Here is a 21,910-nt window from a genome sequence, read left to right on the forward strand (position 1 = left end):
TACTATTGGGGTTACGGCCAGCACTTCCCTAAAAGGAAATGGGGGTGAAAGAGTGAGCTTTCCCGTGGGGCAAGGGTAGTCCTTCTGTCCAGTTAAGCCGGTTGGCTTCCCAGAAGAGGGGAAGAACAGGGAATGAGCTGGAAGTGCAGGGAGAGGCCAGATTTGGGCCACGTCCATCCCCGGCTCTTCTCCCAGAAGGCTGGTACACTGCCAGGGCCATGGCTCCTGGGAATGCTCTGGAGAAGGCTGGGGGCCACAGGACCATCCCATGATGTCTGGCCACCCTGGGCATCAGGCCCCGTCCTCCTCTCACCTCTGACCCAGCCCAGGCCATTTGGGGACCCGGCCTGGTGCCTGGAGAGCCGGCACCTGGGTCAGAAGCTGGCTGCCTCTGGTCTGCTGCCCCAGAACCATGCAGAGCCCTGAGGCCAAGCTGTGACCTGGGCCCAAGCCATGTCCGTGGGCCAAGGAGGTGGCACTTATAGACCTCGTTCTCGGTAGGGGACAAAGTTGAGGGCATCTGAGAAGCCAGGACAGCGAGTGAGGAGGCGGGTCCTCTCCAGGGCCTGCCCCGGCCCTGATGCTCGGGGGTGGAGGTGTGCTTTGCCCCTTTGCTGAATCAGTGTGCCTCAGCCCCTTCCCTGACAGGGCCCTCTCCCTTGCCGCCCTAGCTTCGTCCCCAACCGGGCAAGCAGGCATCAGTGCGTGCGGTCCCTCCAGGTAGGGAACCTGCTCTGGAGCTGGGCACAGAGAGGAGGGCATCTTCCAGGGATTTTGCTGGCCCCCTTTTTTTTTTCTCTGAAATATAAGGATGTGCAATTTTTTTGGTTTCAATTTAGCATTGGAGAATTTTATAATTTAGTAATTAAAATCTCTGATAGGCTTTAGAAATTGCGGCTAATTGAATTTAATGGGAAGATGATTTTCAATTTTATTTGATTACCGGGACCCCTGGCATCGGTATTTATGGGAAAAAAATGGGAAATGTGCTGTGTGGGCTAAGATGGCATAATTGAATTAGGGATAATCGGATTTCTCCGTCATGAATTTCACTATAATTTTCCTATAATTTTCCATTAGATATCTAGTTTACAAATATTCACAAAGAAATGAAGCTCTTTCGGAATGGAGATTGCTGGCTAACAGGATTACGGGGCCGAGCGTGCGGCGGCTCTGCCAGCCCCTAAACCGCCATAATGCGTTCCTTGTATCTGCCTTACATTTAGCTTGAGCCCGGCCTCAGCCCCTGGCTCTGCTAGGCCTCCCTGCCCTTTGTTTCCTCTTCATCCCGTCTTCCCTCAACCCGGACACCAAAACCATCCAGGGCCCAGGACCTCTCTCACCCAGCCTCAGGCTAGCCCCGTCCCCTGTGCCAGGCGACGGGGCTCTTCCCTCCGTCCCCACCATCCGTCCCGTCCACACTTTGCTGACTTAGGGCTTTCTGACACTCTTCCGCTGTCCGCCCGGGGAGGGCACTCACACGCGGGCACACGGGCTCCCTCGCAGGTGCGAACATGCTGGCTCACAGGCACACACAGTTGTCTGGCCAAGGCTCCAGTGCCCTGGCCCAGTCGCCTCAGAGGGAACCAGTTTATTGGGATCCTGGGGTGGGGTGCAGGAACAAAAGGAGCTTTGTTCAAGTTTATGTGAAAGTTACGAATTCAAAGTGAGAGCAGATAAAGCATGAGATACCTGGTGTGTAAACAGGTTGCTGAGTGAGAAGGCCCTGGGCCCGGGAGGGAGAGAAAACGAGTGGGCAAACCGGGGATGCGAGGGCACTGGGAGCCGTCGAGGGAACCTGCCCGGGAAGAGCTGACAGGTTTCCTGAGACCCCTGCGAGGGGCCTGATGGGTGGCATGGCTGTGTAGGGCTCCTCATTTTCCCTCAGGGGTGGGGAACATGAGGAGGAGCTGGTGGCTCCCGGCCCAGGGCCTTGAGACCAGGAGGAGCTGTGGCTTTGGGCTTTCCATCCCCGGGGCCCTGGGCACAGAAACTGTGGCCTGGCCTCAGGGTTACAGGAGTGTTACCACATCAGGGTTCTCAAGGCAAAATGGGCCACAGGCTCAGAGGTGCCAGAGTCTTGGGCCTCTCGCCTTCACATAAAGGGAAAGAGATCGGGGGACCCCGCCGTGACATGGCCTGTGACTCACATCCATGACCTCAAAGCCTCAGCCTTCTCAGGTCTCAGATCATAACATGCCAGGATGGCCTCATTTTCTGTGTGTCTCAGGAAGGAAGGCCCCTCACTCTTGGGCAGCGCTTCTTATGCCAGCAGTGGCTGATGGTGGCCATCATCTTGGCAGAGCTGAGGGTCTCTGGGCCATTCCTGCCTCCCTCTACTACTGGCTGTGCTTGAGGGGGCCCCTCTAGCCCACCTTGCCTGCTCCCCCTTCCTTCCAGCTCTCTCGGTTCTACCCTTCAGCCATTCCTTTCCAGCCTTGGTCCACCAGAGGTACCAAGTTATTGTGCAGCCAATCCTGTGGGCCCTGTGGTGGGTAGCTGGGAGGCAGGCCTTCCAGGCCCTGATCACCATCCTCAGAAGCCCAGAAGGACATTCATAGGCAGCCCATAGGCCATGTGGGTATATATGCAGGGAGCTCCCCATAGGTGCATATTTCAAATGCACCCAGAAATTCCCCTTTCACCCCTATGTCTTCAGGCTTCTGTCTACATCCCAGTTGCCCACATCGGGAAGCAGACACTCAGATTGGGATTTGGGTTGTACTGCCTGCTGTTACAACCCAAAGCTGTAAGCCTTGCTTTGGGGAGTCAGGGGTGAGAGTACCCAGAAGCATGTGTGTACCCCAGAGCAGTTCTGGAAGCCGCAGTGCCCTCTCTGAGATCCTGTGTGGGGAGCAGAAGCTCGTGGCCTCACTGCTTGATTGCCCTGTGCCAGCAACATCTAGGAAACACTGGGCTTGGTTTGTTTAAGGAGCTCGGATCACTTATTCAAGATTTTAGGGCTGGGGTACACTTAGAGTTCTTGGGCCTCTCCAGCTATTCATCTTCCGTAATGATGGGGCAGACCTGAAGGGTAAAGGTGAGGCCTTTTGGCCACTTGAGGACTGTGAGGCCACTAAAGCGCAATTAAAAAAAAAAAAAAAAGAGGAACAAAAATAAGGGAAAAGTGGGAGAAACAGTAGATTGTTAAACTCCCTGACTTCTTTGCCCCAAGGCCTCCCTGGGCCTCTCCCTTTGCAAAATAGAAATATTGCAAAAATAATCCAGCGCCATTTTGCTGAACTTTGCCCAAAGAACAGAGAGCAGAAAGCCTGGGTTCTGAGCCCCTCATTGAAGTGTGGCCTCCCCTGAAACAGGATTGGGAAAGAAGGCAGCAGGCTGGGTGCAGGAGGGCCCGAGGGAGAGCTGGGGACAGTGAAGTCCAGGTGTTTCACCTGCAAAACCGCCAGCTTCCTGCTCACCTGCCTGCTTCCTTCCTCGGCAACCGCGCCCCCCCCACCCCCCAACCCCCACCCCCGTGGGTAATCTAGGTGACTAAATTTGAAGGAATCTCAACATATCTGGCTACAGCGGGGACTTCTGGGAACAGAAGGACCCACCAAAGTACTTTCTCAGAGGGTGAAAAGAGGGAAAGGAGAGAACAAGTTGCCTGGTCCAGCGATGAACTGGCAGTTAGGAAATGTGGCGATGTCCGAGGGGGCAGGCGGCAGGACTCGGCGGAGGGTTGTCTGGGCCCTGTCTGCCGGGCCCTGATGGGGTGTGGCGGAGGCAAGAGGGCGGGTTGGAAATCCAAGTGACAGCGCGGATCCGTGGTGGGGGCGCTCCTAGGACTCATAGCCAAGGTGGGGTGAGAGAAGAGATGCTGCCCCGGCTGCGGGGCTGGGGGCTGAACTTCCGGGCGGCAAGAGGAGTAGGAAGGTCCCGAAAGTAGAGACGCGGAGGGGACCTGGGTAGACCAGGGATCGGGGTGGGGTGGGGTGCCAGGGTGCATTTAAAGGCAAGGCCAAACCGAAGTGGCGGAACCCCGGGGGTCCCTGCACTCGTGAAGCCTGCGGGGGGCCACGGTGTGCGAAACACCGCGAGCCGCCGCGCGTGTTCCGCGGGACACCCATGCCCACCGCCCCCGAGTCTTTTCTCCTCACAACTAAAAAACACCACCAACAACAGGGATGGGGGAGGAAAGAAAGCCCCTGGTACCCCCGCACCCGAAACCCGAGGGGCGCGCGAGGGGGGAGCCGTGGAGTAAGGCTCAGTAGGCGCGACCCCGCGGCGCTCACACCTGCGCCCACCCGCGCCCAAAAGTTTGCTCGGCCGCGCGCGCCACGAGCCCTTGGCCGGCTGGCGCCGGGGAGTGAGTCCGCGCGCGGCCGCCATCGAGTCGCGCTCGCGGGGCCGGAGCGCAGAGGGGAGCTTGCGAGCGCGCGCCCGCCGGAGTCCGGCCAGAGTTGGCGCGGGGGCGCGAGAGCGGGCCGCCGGCTCCTCTCGGACCGCCGAGCCCCCGCCCGCCTCCCTGCTCCCGCCCGTCCCCGGCCGCCGAGTCCCCGCCTCCCTCCTCCCTCCGAAGTCTAAGGTTTGGGCAATCGCTGAGCCAATAAGGCTGGCCGCCCGGGCCGGTGCGATGAAGTCGCGCGCGCGCGCGCTCGCGAGCGGGCGCCGGGCGGGGGCGCGCGTGTGAGCAGAGCGCGCGGGGAGCGGGAGAGGGGACCAGACGGAGGCGCGCGTGAGGGAGCGGGCGCGGGGCGGGCGAGCGCGAGCCCATTCACTCCAGCATCCCGGCGGGCGGGCGCGCGCGGGCGCGCGGGCGCGGGCGCGCCGAGCTCTGCTCTTTCACCTGCCGGGGCGGCGCGGGCCCGGTCTGGAGGAGGCGGTGCCGCGGCCGCCCTGCCAATCACCTCGGCGCCTGGCAGCGCCCCCGGCCGCTCCCGCCCGCCCGCTCCCTCCTGCCAAACTGTTACCCTGAGTGTTACCGTCAGGAGCAATGACATCAGGGCTTTAAAACAACTTGTTATTCGGGGAGTAATCAGTTGCAATTAGGCATTAATTAAGTATTATGAAAGTTGATTATTTAAGTGAATTCGGCTTTCAACTCTCCGACTATGGTGAGTACGCGAGTGGGGCGGGGGAGGGCAGGGGGCGCCGCCGCGGGGCTCCGACCCGGGCGCTGGGCTGGGGGCGCGGCGCGGCGCGGCGCGGCTGGGCGGGGCGGGGGCGGCGGGTGCCTAGCCGGGCCGGGCGCGGGCGGGGGCGCCCCTCGGTTTCGCAGGCCGGCCGGGACCCCGGACCCGAGCCGTGTCTATAAATAGTTTCTCTTTTAGTTTAATAAAGTCGAGAGCGGCGAGGAGCTGCTTTGAGTGTGCAATGCAGGAGCGCGAGAGCCAGCGGGGCGGGAGGGAGAAACTTTCGCTCTGCCTCCGGGTCCCCGTTCTCATCGCTCCCCTCGTCCTGGGGACTTGACCGCCCCTCGATGGGGGGAGGGTGCGGGGAGCCGAGGGGGGAGGCTGGGGTGGGAAGTGGGGGGCACTGCGAGAGACTAAACAGATTTCTTTTCTTTCCTCTTCTTTTTTTGGCGATCCTCGCAGAGTTTGGGACCAAAGAGAGGAGAATGGATCTTGGTACAGGTACCGGCCGGTGGGAACCAGGGGGTGGCTCTTTCACTTTTCTTTCGGTTCTTTTACGGAAGTTATTATTTTTAGCCCAATGAGGTAGCAGCTGAGCAGGGGGTGGGGGCTGGCCTGGAGAGGGTCTGGTGCCGGCTGCGCTTCTCGCCCTGGTTTCTGGATTGCGAGGCTTCTGATGATATTATTGTTATTATTTGTTACTTGCTTAGTGACTGTGACTAATTTGATGCTCGTCATTATGAAAGAACAGAGAGGAGCGGGAGCTGGGGGGCACCCAGAAAGAGGATTTAGGGGTTTTTTGTGGGGTTTTTGTTTTTTTCTTTTTTCTTTTTTGTTCTCCGTGTTTTTTGAATGGCTGCGTGTTTTTTCTGTACCTTTTTTTCCCCAGGAAAGATCTCTATGCGTCTGGCTGTGGGGTGTGTGTTTTTATTTTTTTAGTGGGGGGGGGGGTTGGTTTAGTTTTTGAAAGCAGCGTCCTGTTGGGAAAGGTGGTTAGTCTGGTTTCGGGGCGACTGTCTCAAGGTAAAGGAATTTAATTTATTTGGGACAAGGCCTTGTCGGATGAACAAGCTGCTTATTATGGCTAATGAGTGTTTTTCACCTGAGAACCCGTGGGATGAGGCGGCTGTTATCAGTTCAAAGTGAGGGGCCCAGGACTTGCTCCCATCCCCCTTAGCCCCCACCCTGGGAGAGGGTAGACCAGACCAACTACTCAATTTGGACGTCTGGGTTTTGGGGTGCCTAGCATGGCACCTAGTTTAGGGTTCAGATAGCATAGTGCTGGCCTGGAGTAGAGTTTATCCTGAGATTTTGGTGTTTTATTGGTTTTAATTTAATTGTATCAACACTTCTTTTCCCATCTGAGTCTAGAATGATGGTTTACTTTAAATTCCTCAAGACTTCGCATTAGCCCTCTGTATTGAAATGGAATTTTGACCAGGACCCTCATCCTAGACACTGTCTTCTTCCTAAATGTTTTTAAATCTGTGCTAAACAGGTTGATAATTCCTGGAGATTGATCTCTGAACCCTTCTGTTTCATTTATGGAAGGTGGTTTGGGTCTGAGTTGTTGTTTATAATGGCCCAAGTCCATGGCATTGCCCCTTGGGACAACATTTGACCTTTTGAAGTCAAAAGGGAGTGGGCAGAGAGGGCAGGAGGCAGGACTGGGGGGCCCAGTGACAGGACCTGGTGGCCAGCGTTGGGAAGGAGGGAGATGTGTTTGTGGGGGAGGGAGTATTAAGACTGTGTTCCGCCAGGTGTGATCTTGGTGAATCCCATGTGGAGGTCCACACGACCTCCGTGCCCAGGAAGGGTGCGACACCCCCTGCTGGGCAAAGTGGTTAAGGTGTCTGAGGCCAGGGCTGCCACCCTGCCCCTCCCTGCCCTTCCCTCCCAGGGAGAAGCAGCCCGCCCCCACCTCTAATCAAGTGTCTCATCAACTCCCTCTCAGGCCCCACCTCTTTTCTTTAGAAACAGGGGGCCCCCACCCATCCCAGCTGAGAAGCAGACCTTATAGATGGACCAGTGTTGATAATGCACTGCCCGCTACTCGGGGCAAATGATCCTGTGCTTGTGGGTGGGCACAGGGGACTCAGGCATTACTTAGCTGAAAGTTGGGCCCTCTTCATCTTCCTCCTTCCAACCCCGATGGCAGCTGGAGCTGGCGTCCATCCTCCCGCACTACATCAGCCTGCTCTTGGGGCATGCTCCAAAGCCCTTCCATAGGGTATCCCCAGCTGGAGAGAGGGCCTGCTGGGCTTGTGGGTGGCAGAATCTCTTGTCGCACTTACTTGTCCCTGCACTCTAGGGACAGACTCTGGGAACTTTTCCTGGAAGTTAGAAGGGCCCCTGAGGTCAGCTGGTTCCTCCCATAGCTGGAGCAGGGCACTCTCAGCAGGACCCAGGCCTGGGCTCTGGCCACTCAGTGAGGGGAGGTCCAGGGTGTCAAAGTTCTGACTGTTTCCTGGAGGAGTCATCTGGTGATACCATCTCAGCCTTTTCTTTGAACTTGGAAGTTTCACTTAATCTCAGGACTTCAGAAGAAAAGCACTTTTTCCCCTCTTCACAAAAAAAGGGAAGCAGGTGGGAACTCTGAGATCCCCTCTGAGCCTGTCTCTGGGCTCACACCATCTCATCTTTTGTCGACTTCTTGAATGTACTTCTGCTCACAGCCAAGGCCAGGTGCCTCGTTTCTGGTGTAGTGAGGGGCTCTCTTCTTTGAGGCCATCACGGGCAGCTAGCACTGTACAAGGCTGGAAACACAGGCCCCAAAGGGTTGCTGGCACCAGGGATCCAGTAAACATCGGATTGTGGGTTAACATCATCTCCAGCCTCGGACAGGTCTAGGGAAGCACTCCAGCCATAAGTAACTCAGTGGTGGGAGAACCATGACTTCACCCGGGGGCTACCTCAAGCAGGACTTCAAGGCCCTCGGGGACCATGTGGACCCCTTTTCTTCCACCATAGTTCAGCCAAGGGCTGGATCAATCTGGACGTCTTTAGCAATAAAAAATGCCGATGTCGTCCTAATTCACCAGGCCCCGAGATGACAGCAAATTTACATTTTTTAATTAAACTAGCAGCCAGTTTTTATGAGAGGGGGTTGGGTTATGCAAATCAAATGGTTGTGTACGGAAGATTAGGAGAGTTTGGGAATAAATTCCACAAATGCTAATAAAAAAAAAAAAAGGAAAGAAAAAGAAAGGGAGGGAGGGAGGAGAGAGAGGAAGAGAGGAGGACATAGTTCCATTAGGCCCTTTTAGAGTGATTTCCCTGGGGGAGGGAGCCAGGAGGGGGAGGGGAGGAAGAAGGAAGCTTTCAGACACAGGTGAATCCAGGCTGCACTTGGGAGGCTCCCCAGGATTAGGCCCCACTAGGCTGATTCCCAGGCCCTGAGAAAACCTGGAGGCCAGGGTGAAAATGATTTTGAAACAGCGGTTAAGCTTTAAGAAGGAACTTATGCCCTTGATTCTTGAGGATCTAGTTGTAAGTGCCCCCCAGCTCCCTAGGGAGATCCTGAGAAGATGGGGAGGGGCTCTCCAGGACTGGAGCTGTCCATCAGAGGACCCAAGGTGGACTCTGCCAGGTAAAGGGCAAAATGGGCAAGAGAGCAAGTTCAAAGAGATGACCAGGGACCCCAGCGGGAACCACGAGGGCCAGCACTGCACACTGAGCCCTGTGGCTGCCGCTGTGTCGTCAAGGTGAGTCAGGGGAGGGATCAGTGGTGCTCACTGAACCAGGCCTGCTTCTTTTTCCCTGGGATCAGCTCAGCTGGGACTCTAGACCCAGACCCCCTTTCATGGCATACAAACCCCCCGCGTTGTATCCTGGCCATGGGCTCAGTTGTGGATGAGGCCAGGAGTGATGGGGTCAAGGGAGGCTAAGACAGATTGGCTTAGTAGCCTAGTTCTTGGAGTGGAATAGCGTAGTGGTCATGTGCTTCGAGGATTCACAGTCTCAAGGAAGGAGAGGAAAGGCTGCAGACTTCTAACCCCAGAGAACAAAGACTTCAGCTTCCCCAGCCCAGCCCCTGCTGGGTCTGAGTGTCAGACCACCCCTAGACTCTCAGGACTGTTGTAAGCCACTGGTTGAAGGCCAGGGCCCTTGCCAGGAGTAGAGGCTTCTAGGAACCTTGCTGGCTGTGGTTACACTTTCACCCCAGTGTACACTGGGGACTGGGAAGGTTTTTGTGGTGTTTCTGAAGGAAGAGATTCCATGCTGGGCTTGGGGCAGAGCAGGTTGTCCTCTGTTTTCCTTCCTCGAGCCTTTACTTGGCCAGATACACCCACTCGACCAGTCTAAGTTGGGGCCGGTCCCTACCAACTGTCAGGTTGAGCACCGGTTTTGCCAGTCTGCTGCAAGGGGTAGGTGCTTCGGTGCCATCTTGGCAGGAAGGAGCAGTCAGAGCCAAGCACAGACTGGGCCGCCTCGGAAGTTGAGGGTTTCCTGGTACCATTCAAGCAGAGGCTGGCTGTGACATTTGGAGGGACGCAAGCATCAGATGACCTTTAAGGTCTCTGGTTCTCTGACTCCCAAACTAATTTTCCCGAGAGGGTTCAGTGGGACACCCTGGGGAGGGGTTGAGTGGACCTGCTCTTCGTAAGAAAGCATTTGAGAGAGGCAGCTGTGGGTTGCGAAGTGGCCCCTTGAACCAACCCCAGCACTAGTTATGTGATATCAGAGCATTACTCTGGATCAAAAGCCTGGCGTAGCCATTCTCCTCCAACAGGAGACAGAGGCAGTGAGGGCAGGTCTGAAAGAGCCCTTGGGGGACCCCATCCCAGGCCCTTTTTCCCTTTGGGATCAACCCAGACGAACCCATAAGTCTCCCCTCTAAGGAGGGCACTGGGGCTAGTTAGTCAGTCCTCTCTGGGCCGGTCTTCCCCCATCCCCCATGGCCGGGGAATCTGGCCGAGTTGCAGCTTGGGTTTTTTTATGATGGAAAAATAAAATAAATGGAGGCACCTTTGGAGGGCTGAGTCACGCAGCAGCATCTCCTCATTAAAGCTGCTGCCCCTGGCTCGAGTCCCTGGGCAGGGGATGGGGTGGGGCTCCAGAGGCTCTGAGCCTGGACTCCTCTTCCTAGACCTGGCAGGTTAGTGATGCACCCACCCCGGCTCGGGCAGCCTCCTCTCCCTGGCCCAGCATTCTTAGAATATAGTCCGGCCACTTTTTTACACACACACACACACACACACACACACACACACACACACACACACCTGCTCCCCACCCCCAAAGCCAGCCCCCAAGGCGTGTCCTTTACACTGCCCTCCCCGCACTGGTTTTCAAACCTTGACCACCTGGTGCTGCCACACCTCCTCCTGCTCCTCCTTGTCCTTCTCCTCCTCCTCATCTTCGGGGGGAAGGAAGTTGCTCTGTAGTAATTACAGCCTGTGGGTCCCCACGGCAGGCAGCAGCTGTTCCGGGGTAGCTGGGCCAGGGTTCGGGGGAGGAGATGGCAGTGGAGGAGGGCTGGTGGCCCCAGGGAGTGGAGGGGGAAGGGGCCGCTTCTTGGGGATGAGTTGGGACAGGGGGCAGCTTGGTGGTCCAGTGCTCACCCCTCTGGCTGTCTGACCACAGTGTAGCATCCTCATAACCCCGACTCACGAGGACATACTGGTGACCCCCAGAAGGGGAGGAAACCCCAGGCAGGTTGTGGGGCCTGCAGTTCTTGGTAAGCACTGGGGAGCACCCACTGTAGGAGCTGCAGCAATGAAGGCCACCTGGTCCTTCCCAGCTTTCTGGGGTCTGCCTGGTGGAGGGAGACGGATGTGTTTACCTGTCCCACCAGGCAGAGGAGCGCCCGAGAGGAGAGCCCAGGGAGTTTTGTGAAGGAGTGGCCTTTGAACTTGATAAAGGATGGGAGGTATTTGGACAGATGGAGATGGGCAGACGATGTTTCCTGCGTCACCCACGCCTTCCAGACTTCCGCCAGTCCCTTGCCTCTCTTGCCTCGTGCTCTTCACTCTCCTCTACCTCTCCCCTCCCCCAACCTGAAGAGCAGAACTCTTGCTTCCCATTGTGCAACCATAGTTTTCTGCCCTTTTTGGCCCAGGCGACCCAGCTCCCTAAAGCCAGGCCCTCCTGCCTACCTTCTTGCCCCTCCCCCTTTGCAGCCTCACACCCAGTTGGCCCTGGAAGGAGATAAGAGATCAGAGCTTGGCCAGGGGCCTGCTGCTCTGAGGATCTGGTTATACCCATGACATTGGTGTGTCAGGGCAGCACTCAGACTACTGTACCCTCCCCCAGGAGGCCAAGGCCAGGAGCCCTGCCTTCTGCTGCTGCTGCTGCTCATAATGGTGACCATTAGAGTTAGCCCGGCATCCACGTCTCCTCCAGCGCGTGGTCCAGGGCCGGCCCCGTGCCTTCCCACCGTTAGTGCTGGTGGAATGGGTTGATTAATGTGCCTCTCCAGGTTCTGAGCGGGGGCAGCAGGAGGCAGGCAGGAAACACTTGGCTGATTGCCTTGGGACCTGAGCTTTGGCTCCTCCAGAGCTTTCTAGGCCTGGTTTACAGGAAGGAGTGGGGCTGGGATGAGGGATGACATGAGGGGGAAAGTGGGCATGAGGATGAAGACAGGCAGCAAGTGATTGTCAGGGGCCCCATTAGCTGCTAGCCATGACCGTGGTTTGGGGTGGGGAGGTCACACACCCACAGTCTGCTGCCCTGGAGGGGCCCAGGGGCAGTAGCCAGTGGAGGGTCCGGAACTCTCCTCTGCCTCCTCCTTTGCCTGTCTCTGTCTCCCCCAGCAGAAACCTCACTGTGGCATGTCCGTCTTCTCTAGGTCCTGCCCCCCAGGCCCAGGACCCCTCCAGCTGGGTGTACGCAGTGCCTGGAGCAAGGCCAGAGAGCAGGGGTGGCGTATACCAAGCCCCTCTGCCCCTGGCGTGGTGGTTTCGGCTGCTTCTGCTCTGGCTCTGGGATCTGTTCTTAGCTTCCCACGGAGTCCCTCCTGGGGGCTTTTCTGGCCAGTGCTGAGGGGTTAAGGAGTCCTCCTTATTGTCAAGAAGGCCCTTTCGTGTTGCCTTCCACCCTGAGGTTTTGTGGGAGCAGGTTGGCCCAGGGGAGGCACAGACACATGGCGTGGCTCCAAAGACCAGGGGTTCTTAGAGGAGACCTTCCCAAGTGGAACTCTGGCCTATGTTGGCTTTTTCTTCTAGAGCTTTCTCCAGGAACTCAGGGACCCCAGGGAGGGTGGGGGACGATGCGGCATGAGAGCTGGAGGTGCACTAGATGGGAAACTCCAGCCCAGTGAGAAAGTCAGAGGCATCCAGGAAGTCAGCAGGGAGAGAATTCTAGAGCTTTGTGTCATCAGGCAGTGCATCGCCTCCTTGGTGATGATCTTCATCGCCTCTAGGCCCATGCCTTCCTCCTTGCCACCCCTTCAGCCCAAGAGCGCAGGGCCCAAGGCCAGCCAGGAGGGCTGCCTGGGAGATAGGGGAGCCTGAGGAAAGGACAGGCCAGGTGCCACACCGTCCAGCAGGGGGCGCCCCCCTGTATCTGCCCCAGTTCAGGGACAGGGACGTTAATCCCCAGTCTGGTCCAAGCCTTTCAGCCGTGGGTGGGGGAGGAGAAGCCTACCCTCCCCACCCCCCAGAGGTTCCTTGGCTGAGTTTGTTTTGCCAGGGTGACCTGTTTAATCATCTCATTTTCTGGTGGCCGTTTATTCCTCGTTTCCACGGTTACGGCCCCATTAAGGGGAGAAGCAATAAGGCAGCGAGTCAAACAGGTAATAAAAACATTAAAGCCCATGTGCACTGAGGGCGGGCGGGCGGGTGGGCAGGAGCTCAGCGAGGTGAGACGGCCCAGGGAGAAGCAGAGGTGAGAGGCCGTCTGGCCTCGTCCCCCAGAGGCCCCCAAGAGAGCTCCTGGCGGGGTAAACAGAGGGCTGCTGCCCATACCCCTGCCTCCAGGCCGTGCTCTTTCGGGGCCAAGACCCGGTGCTCCTGTAGAACCATCCCCAGCCCTTAGTCCCCTGGCAACAGGCTCTATGTTGGGAAGTAAAACAGGAAGGAGAAAAGTGAGAGAGCGCAACAGAAGCCTCCCCCAGGAGCTGGTTGTGTGACCTGCTCGCAGGCCCCACCTCACCCTCCCTGTGTGGGGGTAGGGGATGATTTCTGACATTGTTTCCAGCTCTAGAACTTTTTTTTCTGCCAACTTTATCAGAAAGCATATTTGTGGTGAGTGCTGCTAACAGGGCCAGTCTGGTGAGTAAATATTCCTGGTGTGGACAGCCCTGCGACCTTGAGAGGGACGAGCCCGGCAGGGGGGCCAAGGGCAGGTAGGGCGAGGAGGCCAAGTGGCCCCGCTGCTGGGTTGGGGGGTGCCTTCCGAGGACGGGTGAGGGGGCCCCCCGGGGTCCAGTTTGTCCCCAGCAGCTCGGGCAGTGGCTGAGCCAGGTGACCCTCCCGTCGGGGCTGGGCCTGGAGCCCTTGTGTTTCTCCCTGGAGGCCTGGCTGGCAGGTTCTCCGGTGGCTCCACGGAGAGGCTGCCCTCTCCCCCTCCCTCCCTCTCGGAAATGGCAGCTGAAAGGAAAGTCAGCCACTGAGCCCAGGGCCACGTGCCTCCCTCCCGGGGCCTCCGCCCTGGGAGGCTCCTGAGCGTCCTGCCCCACTTGAGGTTGACGAGTGAGCAGACTGGGTCAGTGGGACTGACCGGAGGGGAGAGGGAGAGGCTGGCCAGGAAGGGGGAGGGGGGAACAGCGGTGCCTGTGGGTGCTGAGCCACCTGCTCTGCCTGGTCTGGCTCTGAGGTCTGCTCGGGGCACGCTGGCTAGTGAGGACCTTATTTCTTTCTCTCTCTCGTGCGCTGATCCTTTGCAAACTCACAGAGGTCTGTGCTTCCAGTTATTACTTTCAAAGTAGATTTCCAACTGGAGAGGGAGAGAGAAAAAGGTCTGGGGAATGGGGGAAACCCTCTGGCTGGGAAGTGTGTCTTGGGAACGGGCGGAGATGAGTTAATATTCCGATCAAACAATTAAAAATAGAAAATGCTCCCGCGGCACCAGCTGCTGAGGCTTTTCAACAACTGTCACCAGTGGGTTCATGGGGCAGGTGGTGCTGGAGAGGAGCGTTTCCACACATAGCAAATATCAGACACGGTGGTGTACCCCCCACTTCCCTCCCAGGACCCAGGCCAGTTGTTTGGGGGCTCCCAGTCCTCCTTGAACTCCCCTCCAGGGCCGGGAGCCAGGAGTCTGTGCAGCTTCAGGGCCGCGCTTCTCCCCTCCAGGGCCCGGCCGCAGCGGTGAAGTCATTGCCAGATGCCTGGGTAATTGCTTTAAGAATCGAACTTAAAATAAGATGAAAACTTATATTCCTGGGTAAGGAGTAATTTTCCATTGAATAGTAAATTAATGAAAGGATTATACCAGGGGGTCTGGCTGGGAGGCCGTGCTCATCTGATAAATCCAAGTGGCTTGGACAAAACAGCTCTGGACCCTGGGGCTCCCCTGAACCTCAGGCCAGACCTGCTCCTGACTCATCTGGGGCTCCACCCTGACCTATTGAGTTGGTGGGGGACACATTCCATGTGTGTTCAGAGTCCACCTCAACGATGGGAACCAGCTTTTCAAATCCCTGAAGTGGAAGGGGCTCAAGTCCTACCTCCCACAGGCAGTGTACCCAGGAGGTGGGGTGCTTGCCTTGACACCCAAGAAGGCGGGGCTTTGGAGAGGTTCCTAGCTGTCACTCCACATAGTCAGCCATGTGGTGACCACCCGCCCTGGTTGGCCCAGGACTGGAGAAAAACCCATGTCCTGTGAAGCCCCTGGGGCCTGGAGGCAGGAAGATGGGCTGAGTGACATGGCCCCTCCCTCAGGGTCCTGGGGAGCCCAAGCACCTGTGGAATAGTCTCCGTCCAGGCCGGGTTACTTACAACTGTGTGTGCGGGTGTGCTCAGTCATGTCTGACTCTTTTCGACCCCATGGACTGGAGCCCATCAGGCTCCTCTGTCCATGGGATTTCCCAGACAAGAATACTGGAGTAGGTTGCCATTTCCTCCTCCAGGAGATCTTTCAGACCCAGGGATTGAACCGTGTCTCCTGTGTCTCCTATTTACAACTGGCTCCACCTAAACTTGCCCTGCTCCGGGTCCATGGGCTGTGTTCAGCCACGTGCCTGTGGACTCGAGTGGGTGTGCACACACACCTCCCCTGGCACAAGAGGGCACCACCTGAAAACCTCTCCTGGGCATGGGAAGGGTCTTGCAGCTGAGCCCCTAACCCGCCCTCCCCTTTTAACAGTGAGCCCCCTCCTCCCTGGAGAGGACGGGGTGCAACATGCAGAATCACGGCAGTGGAAACCCGCTCAGCCTCCTCAATGCCTCCTTCCGACAAACTCTAACACCACACCGACTATCCACTTCTTCTCAGCTCCCTTGGAGAGAGACACAGGGAGTTGTCCCATTTCACCAGTGGGGCAACAGGAGGCCCAGAGACACTTAGGGATTTGTTTCCAAGTGCAAAGAGATGGGGTCTTCCCTGGTGGCTCAGATGGTAAAGAATTTTCCTACAGTGCAGGAGACCTGGATTCGATCCCTGGGTTGGGAAGATCCCCTGGAGAAGGGAATGGCTACCCACTCCAGTATTCTTACCTGGAGTATTCCATGGGCAGAGGAGCCTGGCAGCCTCAGTCCATGGGGTCGCAAAGAGTTGGACACAACTGAGCGACTAACACTTTCAAAGGGAGACAGACCCAGAGTAGGGCTGCCCTTGAAGAAGGGGGCTTCCCTAGGGACAGTTCCAATGGCAGCATGGAGTACAGTCCTCTTTCAGCCCTCCAGGGCCAGGATGGTAACTCTGCTGCCTGGCCTACATCCCCAACACCTCCGGGCCCCACCTACATCCTCACCGTAACCCATGGACACATCCCTGGGCCTGCCATTTTGCAAGATAAAATGCAATTGTTGATGCAAATGCATTTTGAACTTTTTGGAGGAAGCCTCCTCTAAAAGCTTTCATTACTGCCAATCTCCTGAGAAAGGGGTGCTGCCACCTATTTGCTGGGAAGGATTGAAGGGGAGTTGAAAATATTCTGACTTGTTTCTGTTGGAAATGAACGGATGGGTCGAAGAGCTCTTCAGAAAGAAAATCTAAATGAACGGGCGTTCTCCTGGGAGGCAGTTGTGTGGCTGCACATTTGTCAGATATGTTTCTGTGTAAGTGTGGATTTTGCTGGAAGAATGGGAAACCCTTGCCGCTCAGCTCATCACTGGCCCTCATCTCTTCTGGAAGTAACGGGGCCACCTTGGGAACTGTACAAGATTGACTTGCTGCTCTGCAGACAGTTGCCCCTGCGTGGGGGCTCTCATCTGGGGACTGGGTTGTTTGTGTAGGTGTCGTCTGAGAGAGGACCCAGCCCCTTGCCTGGTGTTAACCACACCATGCTTTCAGGGGTAGAGAGCAGCCAGGTGTTCTTAGGAAGACTTGTGTTGCTCGAGTGGCCGACTCTGCCCTCCCACCCCCAGGGGAAGGAATTACGGGGCAGTAGGACTGAGAATTCCTAGTCTAAACAACCCAGCAAAGCATGCTCAGAGAGAGCCAAGCCAGAGCCACAGATGGTGTGATCCGGGATTGTAACTGGAAGGATGGTGGCTTTGAATGTTAGATGTTATGTGGCAGTTGCTGTTCAAGGAGACAGATTGGTGAATTCCAGGCTGCAGGGATCTGAGTGGGCCCTCTCTTATTTCTCTTCTCTTCCACCCGGGGTCAGGAGGTAGGGACAGAAGTCGGTCAGACAGAATGGACAGGCAGCCCTCGAGAGCAGGAGAAAGGAGTCAGCCTGGGAGCACCCTGGCTCCAGCCACTCAGAACACCTAGTCCATGGCCAGAGGTCCTGGCCCCTTGCTCAGACCACATGGGTCCCTTTCCCTGGCCCACCTGTTCGGAAGGGTCACTTTGGGGCTCCTGGGGAGACCTTCAGCTGGATAGCTGATGGAGCTCCTCCCTTGAGGCCCTGGGGGCAGGGCCAAGAAGGAGATGGGGATGTTTTCTGTTTCCGGGTCCCTTGGGGGCCCAGGGGCAGATTGAGACAGGCTCCTTGCAGGGAAGGTGTTAACAAACAGCAGGTGATTAAACATGACAAGCGGTGACATTTCTGTGCAGGGTTCTCAGTCCCGGCAATGCCAAGAATGAAGCTATAAACCCTGACATTTTGTGTTATGCACTGAGAGGTTTTTAATAGACCTCTCTCCCTCTTCCCCAGTCAACTTCTCGTTTCCTCCTTCGCCACCTCCCCCCCAACCCCTGCCACTGTACCCTCTGCCCCCACGTAAACCTCCTGCCTCCCCATTCAGCCTGGTGTCCCAGGGCCTTCCTGGGCCCTCTGGTTCTAGGTGTCTCTGCGGGTCTCTGCCCTTTCCCTCCGCTCATCCTCAGGGCCCTTTCCTGTGACTGCTGAGCTGGGCATTCAGTGTTCTCCAGAGTCAGTTTTCTTTGATCTTTCCTGTTGCCCCGTGTCCCACCGCCCCCCCCCCAATCCTTCCCTCCCTCACCTCCTTTTTTTGGGTCCTGATCTCACAGCCTCACCCTTTGCTGCGGCTGTCCCAGTTGTCTACAATGGCAGGTGGCTGTCCCCGTGCCCTCTGCGTGTTAATAACATTTTCAGACAGACTGGATAGCTGGGGCTAGGGAGGTCATAGGGCTTGGGATGGGATCTTTCCCCATTTTTTTTTTTTTTTTCAATTTCCCTTTCTCCTTTTTGGGACAGAGACAGGAGTAGTGGGAGAGAATCTCGAATCGCACTATCCTGCAAACAGTTGCTGGATTTATTCAGCCAGGGCCTGGCCGGCAGCAGTTGCTCCTCTCCCAGAGCAATGTGGGAACAACTGGGGCCTCTTTGTTCTCCAGGCAGAGCCCTGGGAAGGGCATTTGGAGGTGATCCTGAGGCTCCAGAGGGCCAGAGACCAAGGAGAAGGGGTTTCAGCCTCAGTCCCACCTAGTCCCAGCCTCACAGATAGGAAAGACCCTGGAGCTCCACAGGGGCTTGGGACAGAAGTCAGGCCACACACACCCCAATCCCAGCTCTTCCCATGATGAACTTGAGAAGCACTTAGTTTTCTGTATCCGTTCAGTAAATATTTATTGGGTCAGGCGCTGTGCTAAAACAGTGGTCCCGTCCTGCAGATCTTGCAGTCTAGCAAGACAGAGGGGTCATTAACCGAGTTATTACAGAAGTGCTAGCTAACAGCAGCATGCAAAGAGAGGGCAGAGGAGGGGGGGCCCTGCAGTTTGGAGGGCTTCCCGGAAGAAGTAAAATTTCAGCCAAGACCCCCTAAGGAGTGTGTAGGAGGAGGGGTGAAAGTGTTGGTCGCTCAGTTGTGTCTGACTTTTTGTGACCCCATGGACTGTAGCCCACCAGTCTCCTCTGTCCATGGAGTTCTCCAGGCAAGAATACTGGAATGGGTTGCCATCCCCTTCTCCAGGGGATCTTCCTGACCCATCTTCCCAACCCAGGGATTAAACCTGGGTCTTCTGCATTGCAGACAGATTCTTTACCAGCTAAGCCACCAGGGAAGCCCAGGAGGAGGGGTAGCCAGCCTGAGATACAGGAGTGTTTCCTCAGTTGAAGGAGTGAGTGGGGTGAGAGCCAGGTGCTCCTGCTCCACAAGCTTCTGGAGTTGAGGTTGGGGGCTGTGAGGAGGCACGCAGAGGGGAGGAGAAGGGTGCTGGCTGGCGGGACGGGTGGGAACCTCACCGCCCCACTGGGGCTGAGCCCCTTCAAACTCTGGGCATCTGGCCCAGAACTTGCTCTTCCAACCACCCTTCTACCAACTGTGCCAGGTCTGGTGCCTCAGGAGCAGAGCCAGAATGCTGCTCTGTTAGCTGCACCTCAGCTCTGCCCCCAAGGGGAGGGAGAGTGATCAGGAAGTCCAGAGATGCCCCTGAGGCCGGGGCTCCTCGTGCCCTTTGCAGCTCCCTCACCCACCCTGCTGACAGCTCGCAGAGGAGGGGACCAGGAGACAGAATGCCGACCTGTGTGGAGGGCAGAGCGTCTGGAGGGGCAGGAGCCCCGCGGGGCCACACCCTGGTCCCCCACCTTCTGCACCTGCTGGCCTCCCAGGCACGATCTGGGCCTGGACACCTTCCTGGAACTCACAGCTGGCCTCCCCTCTGTGCTTTCCATGGTGTGGGGAATGCTTTGGTGCTAGTGGGTCTTCCCCATGAGAATCTGAGCTCCCTGATACCTGAAACCATTCTCCCTAGATCCCTAGGGCCAACGGGGGACCGTGCCCATAGGTACTTAGGAATGTATTTGAGAAGCTCAGCTGACCCAGGAAGGGGAGGACTTGGGTTAACCCTTAACACAAGATCCAAGAGGAGCCTGCAGACTGACCGTGGGTCCCTGGTGTCTGGGCAGGCTGGCTGCCAAGATCCAGGTTCCACTACCTTGCCCAACCCCAGAGTCCTTCAGCCGGAGCAATAGGGTAGCCGTGAAGCCTGCTCCCGGAAGAGCCTCACTAAGAGCTTCCAGAAGTCAGACCCAGGACACCCCACCTTCCTGTGGGTTCTCTGAGGGGGAGAACCAGATTGGCTTCCTGTCCCTGTGGAGGGTCCAGGGCAGGTTTCAGCCATCAGTCCCCTCCCCAGCCCCTCCCAGTCCTGCCTTCCCACCAGACTTGGCCTGAGTCCCACATGCTACCCATGACAGTCATCGACAGTCCAACCAGGACCCCATGGAGGACCCAGAGGCCCAGGCTTTCTTGGCCCTTGGCAGCTAAGAGGGAGGGGGTATGTCGAAAGGGGAGGTGAGGGGAGTCCAAGGGCCAAAACTTGGCCCTCGGCCCCTGTAGATCCGGAGCCAGGTTTTATTGTAATCCTTACATCCTGTTGCAGATCCTTAATCAGCTGGAGCCCAGGTTGGGCTGGACCCTGTGGTGACACTCAGGGCTGTAGCCTGGAAAACCTGAAGTGGAGCTTCTGGAGTTGAGGTTGGGGGCTGTGAGGAGGAGGCAGGAGGAGGGGAGGAGAAGGGAGCTGGTGCAAGCACAGGACGTGGATGGAGCCCAGACCTGCCACCCACCTGCCCCAGGCCGGGGGTGGAGGAGCCCAAGCAGCTGTCACAGGCTGGAAACCAGGGATATGGGAGGGTGAGCAGGGGCCTTCATGGGGCCCCCTGGAGAACATGGGAGCTGCTATAGTGCCTGTTAGCACCATGGAGACAGCTAGCCCTGGGGTTGCTCTGATAGTGAGCAAGGACTCCAGCCAGGAAGTCAGCAGAGAGGTGACCCCGGGTAACATGGGTTCTGGTGGTTTTTACTGACTAGGGGCCAAGTCCAAGGCTGGAAGTGGTCCTGCCTGGCTGGGAGGTCTGCTTCATGAAGATGGATGAGGCAGAGGGCCCTGGGTCTTCCCATGGGTTTGGGAGCAGCGGGTGCCCCTTATCAGGGACCCCAGGATTGGCCCTCCTTTTGCCAGGGGCAGCTGACGCTGGCAGTCCAGCCCAGCTCTACGGTCCCCACACGAGTCAGGGGAAGAGTGGGGGCCAGTGGGGAAGGTACCCCATCTGGGACCTCACCTTTCAGCCCAAGGAGCAAGGACAGAAGATAATGAGGGGAAATACATGGACTAGAGATAGCCATGGAGCGGAAGCCAGGAGTGGGCTGGCTAGCAGCGGGCGGGCAGACGGGCGTCTGTCCTGCCGGGTGCCCAGGCTGGCTATGCAGACAGCCTCTTTTCTATATGGAAATGAAGAATTTAGGCTAATGGAGCTCAACCATCTCTAATTTTGCGATGGCAGGAGGATTTTGATTGAAAGTAATTAAGCAAGCTAGCTGTAAAATTAATTAAAGCAAAAGGGGGGGATTTTTTATTGGATTGGATAGCGATATAGCGTCTGTCAGGCGGGGGACGGATGGGGGTGACCTGAATCCTCTGCCCTCCCCCCTCCCACTCGGGACGTTTATGTCACTTTAATCTCCTTACAGCGGCTGCTGTGCATTTGTTTGAAATAATCAAGGAAATATGGTCAGAAATTGTCAGCTTTCAGATCTAATTTACCTGACGGCCCCTGCGCGAGCCGGCATGGCCCAGGGAGTGAGCGTGCGTGAGCGGGCGGGGGAGCTCGAGTGGGCGCAGAGGACACTGGGCTCTCCAGCCCCCTCCCCCGGCCCCAGGCCCCCTCCGAGGGCAGAGAAGGTGCTTCTAGCCTGTGGGCATCTCCCTGGGACAGGCCCCAGCCCCCACCCACCTGCTGCCTCCCCCCTTGAGCTGTAACCAGCTTTGGGTTTAGGGACTATAGGATCAGGAAGGTGACAGTAATTCCTTACTCCAGATGGCTGACAACTGCTAAACCCCTCCACCAGGGCCACAGTTTTAAAAATACTCCTAAATTAGTCCCCTCATGTCGTCGTCATTGGCCTCAGCTGGGGGATTGTGGAGATGGGCTATAGGGAGGGTGGGGGCAGCACATCATCCGCAGCACCCCTCTGCCACCTGCTACCATCCCCACCTTCTTCCCGGGGGCTCCCGGAGGCTGTGCTTACCTGCCCCGGACCTGTCTCTGCCAGGTCTCTCCTCTCCTCCCAGAATGGTGCTTGCCCTGATTCCCTTTCATAGCACAGCTCACAAGTTCTGGCGGGTGGCGGGGGTGGGGGGGTCGTCCCAATTCTTGAAAGAGGAAGTCCCTTCCTGCAACACGTTGTCACCCATCCAGGTGTCCTGCCCATTTCCTGTGGTAAGCCAGGTCACAGAGCCAGACACCATTTGTGCTTCCCTGAGTGAGTTGAGGAGCCTGACTTGCGGCCCTGCACCCTAGGGGGGCTGCTTTAGAGCCATCCAGGGTCCTTGCCCAGGGGAGTGAGTGAGGGGCTTAAAGCCTCTCCAGCAGG

At 57.2% G+C, this 21,910-nt stretch overlaps 1 protein-coding gene across 4 annotated transcripts in view; it reads left to right on the top strand.

Annotated features, from left to right (window-relative positions):
* The window catches only part of CASZ1 (castor zinc finger 1), a 155,414-nt gene that overhangs the window by 93,387 nt on the left and 40,117 nt on the right, over positions 1-21,910 (top strand). For 2 of the 4 annotated variants that reach the window (XM_027564925.1, XM_027564927.1), the window contains exons 1-2: positions 4,888-5,060; positions 5,541-5,579. In XM_027564925.1, the coding sequence (XP_027420726.1) occupies positions 5,012-5,060; positions 5,541-5,579 (88 nt within the window). In that variant the 5' untranslated portion in view covers positions 4,888-5,011. Of the gene's footprint in view, positions 1-4,887; positions 5,061-5,540; positions 5,580-21,910 lie in introns of those variants that run through there. The other 2 variants (XM_027564926.1, XM_027564928.1) reach the window with 1 other exon arrangement.

This window comes from Bos indicus x Bos taurus, chromosome 16 (assembly GCF_003369695.1).
Source record: "Bos indicus x Bos taurus breed Angus x Brahman F1 hybrid chromosome 16, Bos_hybrid_MaternalHap_v2.0, whole genome shotgun sequence".
NCBI classification, from domain to species: domain Eukaryota; kingdom Metazoa; phylum Chordata; class Mammalia; order Artiodactyla; family Bovidae; genus Bos; species Bos indicus x Bos taurus.